General features: G+C 39.6%; 1 protein-coding gene across 1 annotated transcript in view; it reads left to right on the forward strand.

Annotated features, from left to right (window-relative positions):
• Nucleotides 1–5,962: 5,962 nt before the first annotated feature.
• Nucleotides 5,963–8,668, forward strand: part of LOC118755962 (tyramine/octopamine receptor-like) — a 159,788-nt gene continuing 157,082 nt past the window's right edge. Inside the window, exon 1 of the mRNA XM_036490777.1 lies at nt 5,963–6,572. Coding sequence (XP_036346670.1) covers nt 5,963–6,572 — 610 coding nt within the window. The remainder of the gene's footprint in view (nt 6,573–8,668) is intronic.

Consider the following 8,668-nt stretch of genomic DNA (forward strand, 5'->3'; position numbering starts at 1 on the left):
CGAAATTTAAGGACACTAATTTACTTAAAATGTATACACCCCGGCTTTCGGAAAGGTGGAAAACATATATTTAATACTTGCGCCGGGTATTTAATGTTCGGCTCCGCCCGAACTTAGACTTTCTTACTTGTTCAAATTATTGTTGCTTTTCCACAATAAGTTTTCACTAAAAACGGCCTCAAGCTCATAAAAATTGTTGAATATAATGTGAAATAACTTCAGAATTTTTTCGCTTAATAGTATCGAGGTTAAAAAATCAGTACAAATCAGCACACATTTCCGAAAAATAAGGACATTTACGTACTGAATTGGGAATTGAAAATTTTCAGTACAGCGAGTGAAAATTCAGTACTGTCCTTCCCAAATCAGTACGTCTGGCAACCGTAACCGACACCATGCGAGACCCCTCATCACTGAGAAATGGTTTAGATTAATTATTAGGAATATTTTTTGAGGTTTTTGAATAGGGTTTCACTTGTTTAAAAAATTTGATTAAATGCTGGCGTTTTGACGCCATGCGGGTTCACTACTAAAAATATATATTTCAAACATCCTTTTGCATATAAATATTTTCCAATTGTACCTTTTAAACATTTGCCAATCCTGCCTTTAAAAATAAGAAGCCTAATTGCTTTGGCCACTGATGGAACCAATGTTATGGCTGGAGACTTGGGCGGGTTGAATACAGTAGCTCCGATCCAATACTTTTCGTGAAAAATCCTGTAAAACTGTCAAACAGCAAAATTACTCTCTGAAGTGAGAGTAAAAAGTGAGTAACAACAAAAAGTAAGGGAACAAAAAACCATTTTTCCTGTAAAAACGTCAACCAGTGATTGCTTGACACTTTTCATGATTTTACCAGAAGAAAAAGTTCGGGTAAAATCTTGCAACTTCATTCTCTACACAACTCTCCAAAAGTCGCTCTCATTTACAGGATTTTGGAGAATTTTGGAGTACAGGAACATTTTTCCTGCAACTTTCTGCAAGTTCGTGTTAAATCCTGTAAGTTCATGGAGTACTGGATCACAGCTAGTATTGAGTGCAGAAACGAATTTATTTTATATAAGTGCACATGCCACTCACTTCAACTTTGCTCAAGCTACGCTGTTCAGGATGTTGGGGAAATGGTTCTGGATAAAGAGGATACACGAACTGAAGGAATTTCAGGACTACTGTTTGATAAAACCACACAAAATCTTGTTCATATCTCAAACACGATGGATTGCACTAGAAAGCGTTGTGTTGAGAATAGTTGAGCAATGGGATAGTTTGGAACTTTATTTTATTTCCTGCTTTCGCGTTCTGCAGACCTGGCGGAGGGAATGTATTGCAAAAACAAAAGCTATTTTTTATTTCTATCGTATATTTTGCCCATAAGTAACAATCTTAACAAAGAGTTCCAAGCTGAAAGAGCTCTCGTTTGCCATACTTATATGCAACTATCAAAGTATAGTATCTCTTAATTTGAGTAACTTTATTAAAAAAGATGCGATCAATACCAATATTAATATTGATTTTAAAAATGAAAATAGTCATATTAAAATATCTGACGTTTTTGTTGGAACGAAAGCTGAGATGTTTATGAAAAGTAATGTCAATTCTGTCATGATTTCTATAGCACGTGTACGCAGGCATATTCAACAAGGTAGAAGTGACAATTTAGTCGAGCTCTCTCATACCTGACAGTTATGTCAAAAAATGTAAACAAAGAAATAAACCCTTTGTTATGCATTTACCATATTTGATCATTGAAATGAAAGTTTTTGTAAATATGAAATTATTTAAAATCTCATTAGAATCAGCTTAATGAAACGCACTCATTTATAAAACCGTTTTGACAATTTTATTGCTTTTACTATCCTAATGTTTTTGAGCATTTATTTTTTTATTCAAATACTTAATTCTTAAGTATATTAGACATTAAAAAAAAGTTTGGTTCTTCTAAATTTACATCAGAACTTAACTTCAAAAATTTGGCAATTAAATTTTTGCTATTCGAAATTTCCTTTCCATTCAATTTATTAAAAATTACTTTCATTTTCTTTATGTCAACAAGGAATACTGGTTTAGGTTTTATCAGACCACTATTTGAAATTTGGCCTATCCATGTATGTACATGAAAGGGAGATTTTCTTTTCATATTCGATATGATAAATTCTGCACCTGGGACCAAACGCGTCCACTTAGAAATACTCGTCTGCGATAGGCAACAAATAAAGTCACGACCACACGTGAAGAGTCTCCTAATGTAACATCGCAGCAATTTGCCCACCGTTGACAATTCGAAGGTTTAAAATAACGCACAAGTTTGTTGTCCAGGCTCTTGACAAACACAACGCACCGCTCGAAATTCCTTTTCATTTTATGTATTTAAAATCAGTCGCACAGCTCTCAATTGAAAATTTATATAAAAAAAAAAAATTCAATAGTATAGGGTTAAGAGTTGACATTTCAGTCGCAGTTCAAAAGAGAGAAATGTCGAAATCACTTCTACCTTGTTATGCCTTGCGTGTACGTACGAGTGTGTGGTTATTACTTGATTTCAAAACACATTTGGTTGAATATCTTTAAGCATTTTTTCAAATTTCTTCATCAGTGTTGTTAAAATAAATGAAAAATCTTTTTTGCTTCATTTGGTTCTTGATTTATGATAAATTATTTCATTTCTATTTAATTTATTGACAGATTTTACAAAGCTAAATTACTTGATTTCAGCATGATTTGCTTATAAATTACAAATGAGTCGTAGATTACGATAATGTGAGCATACTTTTACATAAGTTTTTGGACCAAATAAATTTAAAAGCATGTTCACATTATCGTAATTTATAGCTCATTTGTAATTTATAGGCAAATCTTGCAGAAATCAAGTAATTCCGCTTTCTAAAATCCGTCAGTAAATTAAATATAAATGATATAAGTTATCATAAATCAAGAACCAAATGAAAAAAAAAAGAATTTTAATTTATTTTAGCACCCACTGTTGCGGAAATTTGAAAAAAATGCGTAAAGGTAAACATGTTAATCCCATAGCTATAGAAATGATGAAAGAAAACGTGAACTTACTTGATTTATGTGAAGTAATTTGATCGAAATAAAGTAAATTATGCTGTAATGTGAATATAGTTTAAGATTTGATTTCAAGCGTGAAGATATAAAACTTTTACAAATAATAACACCAGCTAAGGTAGTTTCTAAAGAAGATTTACCAGTTTTACTTCTTTTGTTAAAGTTTCCCCTCTGCGGCTGCAGAACGCAAATTTTCAACGCTTTCTTTGATAAAAACTAAACTAAGAAATAAACTTAAGATTGACAGTATTAATAGCATAATGTTATGCAAGGAACTTGTAAACAAAAATGACCCGCACTATGTGTTCAGCTGCTACAGTTTTGCATGTGTAACTAGTTTATTTAAATTTACTTTTAAGAAATTAAACTTATTATAAAATCTATCGCATAGTCACGAGAAAAAATTGGGGCTATTGGAAAAAGAGGCGTGGCACTTCCATACATAGAGAATTTTTCATACTGCAAGTCTCTGAAAGTATTCATGGTAGAGGACTAGAACTTGGTATGGAGATACATAAAATCAACCGCATACTCATGAAGAAAAATTGCGGCTATAGGGAAAGGGGCGTTCACCTCCCATACAAATCGAATTTTTTATACTGCATATCTCTGAAAGTATTCATGGTAGAGTACTAGAACTTGGTATGAAGATATATAAAATCAACCGCATCCAATTTTTCATACTGCATATCTCTGAAAGTATTCATGATAGAGGACTAGACCTTGGTATGAAGATATATAAAAACAATCGCATAGTCACGAGAAAAAATTGGGGCTATTGGAAAAAGAGGCGTGGCACCTTCCATACATAGAGAATTTTTCATACTGCAAGTCTCTGAAAGTATTCATGGTAGAGGACTAGAACTTGGTATGGAGATACATAAAATCAACCGCATAGTCATGAAGAAAAATTGCGGCTATAGGGAAAGGGGCGTTCACCTCCTATACAAATCGAATTTTTTATACTGCATATCTCTGAAAGTATTCATGGTAGAGTACTAGAACTGGGTATGAAGATATATAAAATCAACCGCATAGTAATGATGAAAAATTGGGGCTATTGGAAAAAGGGGCGTGGCACCTCCCATACAAACCGAATTTTTCATACTGCATATCTCTGGAAGTATTCGTGGTAGGGTACTGGAACTTCGTACGAAGATATACGAAATCAATCGCGTACTCATGGAAAAAAATTGTTGTTTTTGGAAAATGGGGAGTGGCATCTCCTATACAAACCGAATTTTTGTACTGCATATCGCTGGAAGTGTTCTTGGAAGAGTAATCGAACCTGGTATGGTGATACATAAAATCAATCCCATACTTTAAACTCTGCCATAGACGGCCCCAAGCCCGGTGAAACCCGTTTATACCCGTTCCCAAACTAAGGTAATTGAAAGCGTTCCGATGGTTGAATGGTGCTGGGAACTGAAACATGTGCATCGCAAGTGCATTTCCTTTGTGATACCGGGCGCCCTCACATCATAAACAGCCTTACCATCACAAGGGAGCACTGGGGCGGCGGACCGACACCTTCTTCCCATTTAAAAAAATAAACTTATGGATGAAATAACAATTGAAAATAAAAACAAGTAAGAAAGTCTAAGTTGGGCGGAGCCGAACATTAAATACCCGGCGCAAGTATTAGATAGATGGTAAGCCGGGGTGTATCAATTTTGAGTAAATTAGCGTCCTTAAATTTCGAAATATTGAAGTTTCAAGCATTTCTGAAATTTACCGTTATATGAAAAGCGGCCGTAATTTTAGTAATTTTCAGAGTTTTGCTTCTATGTGGCAAGTACAATAACCACACCGAGTTTGGTACAAATTGGTAGAACGGTTACCGAGATATATATGTATGATCATAAGTGGGCGGTGCCACGCCCATTTTCCAAAATTTTATCATAAACGTATTTCTTGATAAGGAATTGTTGCAAGCATCAATTTTGAATACACTAGCTTCAATATTTACCGATTTATCGAAGATTTCGTATTTCTCTAAATTACCGTTATATGTGATGTGGGCGTGGTTATTGTCCGATTTTAAAAATTTTCGGCCATTTCGTAGGTTATGTCAAGGCCACCAATTGTGCCAAGTTTGGAAGAAATTGGTCCAGCGGTTACCAAGATATACACATGTAACCATAAGTGGGCGTGGTTACGCCCATTTTCCAAAAATTTATAATATTCTTATTTCTCGTCTAAAACTTATTGTAAATGTCAATTTTGAGTGAATATTCTTCAGTAGTTACTAAAATATCGCAGTTTTCGTATTTCTGAAAATTACCGTTATATGGGAGGTAGGCGTGGTTATTGTCCGATTTTGCCCATTTTCAATACCGTCCGTCCTACGACAGAAAGAAGTGCACGTACCAAGTTTCGTTAACATATCTCAATTTTTACTCGAGTTATCGTGTGCACAGACGGACGGACGGACAGACAGTTACCGCTTAATCGATTTCTCTTTTCATTCTGATCATTTATGTATACATTTGTCTATATCTATCTCGATTCGTTTTGCCTGTTACAAACAACCGTTATGTGAACAAAGTTATAATACCCTTGTGCACAAGTGCGCTCGGGTATAACAACATCATGGAGTCAGAGGAACTTTCTCTACTCCGTTCACCCACTAGGTCTGAGAATGACCTTGAGCAGAGACTTAATGCCTCACTCAGGTTAGACTCACCTATTTCTACCACTATTTCTGCGTAACGTGATTAGGGACTCGAAACAATCACGTAGGGCGATAGCCAGGATCCTGGCACTAAGGCGTCTACGAACACTAGTGCTGAAGAAACAGCGGAAAACCGAAAGAAGTTCGAGTACTTCGCGTACAAAGCGTAGAATACGTGCTTTGAACAGGGACGGCATTGAACCTACCAAAGCGAAGGAGATGGAGAGAGAGCGCTACAAGAAGGTCAAGGAGCTAAGGGCCAACGACGCGACAAAAGAGGGACCTAGCTCCTCGAAGCGAAGCAGATGCACCATCTACTCGCCCAATGACCTTCGGCAGTCAGCCAAGAAGGCTAAGGCCTCCCATACAACCACTTCTCCAGTGGAAGTAGTTACGAATCCAGGTGTTCAGGACAATGAACCCGACATGTCGAAGCAGGTGTCCTACATGGACATCACGGCGGCATGCAAGGTTGCCATTACTAATGCCAAACACCCGGATGCTAAGCTAAGCGAGGAGGAAATCTCGCTGATAAGAAGTCTGCTCGCAGAGATGGACAAAGCCAAAAACCTCAATGTGAGTCTTGGGTTCATCAGCAGTGTGGTACGCGATGGTTGGCTTTCGCTCACTTGCCACAACAAGGAGACAAGAGGTTGGCTCGTTGCTGTGACAGCTGGGCCGTCCCCAGGCGCAGATCTGAAGGTGTCACAGGGCAATGATATTCCCATGACCTTTGTCTGTGTTGCTAACGTGCCACCTGATGACGCATTACCGGCGGACCATCTTATGAAGCGCCTAGCCACACAAAAAGTGGCCATGAACTTTGCGGGTTGGCGCTTTATAAAGTCTCTCAGGGATGAGAAAGGGGAGAGACGGTAAATTTCTCCGTGGACGAGAAGCCAAAGGAGAGGATTGCGGCGTAGGGTGGAAAAATCTTCCTCAACTTTGGCCAGATCTCTCTACGCATAGAGGGGGACGGGCCGACAGCAAGTCACCTATCGCACAGAGACAGCCAAGGAGCAGCAGCCCAGGCATCTCGCAAGACCCACTGCACGGAAGTCCACGATGCTCCGTCTCGGGACCGTGCGGAACAGGTCAGGCAAGGCGATAGCGCTGATCAGGCTAGCGTCAGTGGCGAGAGCGCGAAACCTCCCGCAGTCTCCTCTACCCTGGAGGTGTCTCAGCCACCAAAGGCAGGCAAAGGCAACACCCATGCCCGCTCTACTAAACTGGCGTCGACACGTACACCCAAGGCAGGCAAAGGTAACACTTCCCATGCCCGCCCAACCAACGCTGGCAAGGGTCCACACTCGACTCGCCGCTTACATGGGACGAAGCTCCAGAAGTGGATGAGGAAGAGTAACCAGCCGGATGACTCGAAAAATTAATATGGTAGTAAGGTGCATCCAAATAAACTTACAACATGCCAAGGCGGCTTCAGCGGTCCTGGCACATACGTTTTATGAGGATCACCTTGACATCGCCTTTATCCAGGAGCCGTACATTTATGGAAACCAGATAAAGAGACTACCAGGTAAGCTATTCGATGACTCCTTCAACAAAGGACGACCTGGCGCCTTCCTGATGATAGCTAATCATATCAACGGCTTTCTCATTCCAGAATTTACCAATAAGGACCAGATTACAGTTAAGGTGAGCCCATCTCTCGGAGAAAACACGCATGAGCTAATAATTTGCTCAGCGTACCTCCCCGGCGACTCCAGAGATTACGAGTTTCTGCCACTACAGGGACTAAATAGTGGACTATTGTGGCAGACATAAACTCATCGTGGGATGTGACGCTAATGCCCACAATAGCATATGGGGCAGCAGTAACATAAATCAAAGAGGTGAGTACTTACTTGAATTTATTAGCCTTAATAGGTTAGAAATTTTAAACGTAGGTAACTCCCCCACATTTAGGAACAGTATACGGGAAGAGGTTCTAGATCTCACTCTATCCACTCCTTTTTTCAATAATTCAGTAATTCAATTCAAAAAATGGAAAGTGGCCAGAGAAATTTCTCTATCAGATCACATGCACATCCGTTTTGAAATTGAAATCACATTACCAACTGCTACCACCTACAGAAGACCAAGAACCACAGATTGGAATCTATACGATGCACTTCTGCAGGACGGTCTGAAAAGGTGCAAGCGAAAGGTAAATGACTTAGTTGATTTCGAACTTAGCTGCTCAGATCTGACATCAGCCATTGTGAATTCCTACCATGAATCCTGTCCAGAAGTCACTAAGCTTAACAACAGACAGACTCCATGGTGGAATAACAAATTGGCCAAACTTAGGGCAAATACCCGGAAGCTCTTTAACAGAGCTAAACGAACCGGTGATTGGGAAAGGTATAAAATTGCCCTCACCGAGTACAATAAAGATATTAGATGTGCTAAGAGGAACTCATGGGCTCTTTTCTGTACAGGGATCAAGGACCTACGGGAAGCGCAAGAATCCACAGAGTCCTCGCAAAGACGCACACTAATGAGTTAGGGCTCCTGAAAAGACCCGATGGATCCTTAACGAACAGCTGCATGGAATCCCTTAACTTGCTAGCCGAGGTGCATTTTCCTGACTGTTTGCCACTGAAAACAACCATAACGATCCACACGCAGACTTGGACAAAACGCCCACGCGCAGAGGATTGGAGAATCGCCAAAGGTCTGTTCGACGAGGATAGAATAATATGGGCTATATCTGCCTCAGCGCCTTTTAAAGCACCTGGAGCGGATGGCATATTCCCAGCTAATCCCCAAAAGGGACTGCCCCGACTACTACCCTTCCTGATACCTCTTTTCAGAGCATGTTTCGCGTGGGGTCCCTTCCACTACAATGGCAGGAAGTGACGGCCCGCTACATTCCAAATGTGGGGGGGAAAACCAGCAGACCAACTAAAGTCATACCGACCCATT

Source organism: Rhagoletis pomonella, unplaced genomic scaffold, assembly GCF_013731165.1.
Source record: "Rhagoletis pomonella isolate Grant_MI unplaced genomic scaffold, Rhpom_1.0 Rhpom_scaffold_00001, whole genome shotgun sequence".
Lineage (NCBI taxonomy): Eukaryota > Metazoa > Arthropoda > Insecta > Diptera > Tephritidae > Rhagoletis > Rhagoletis pomonella.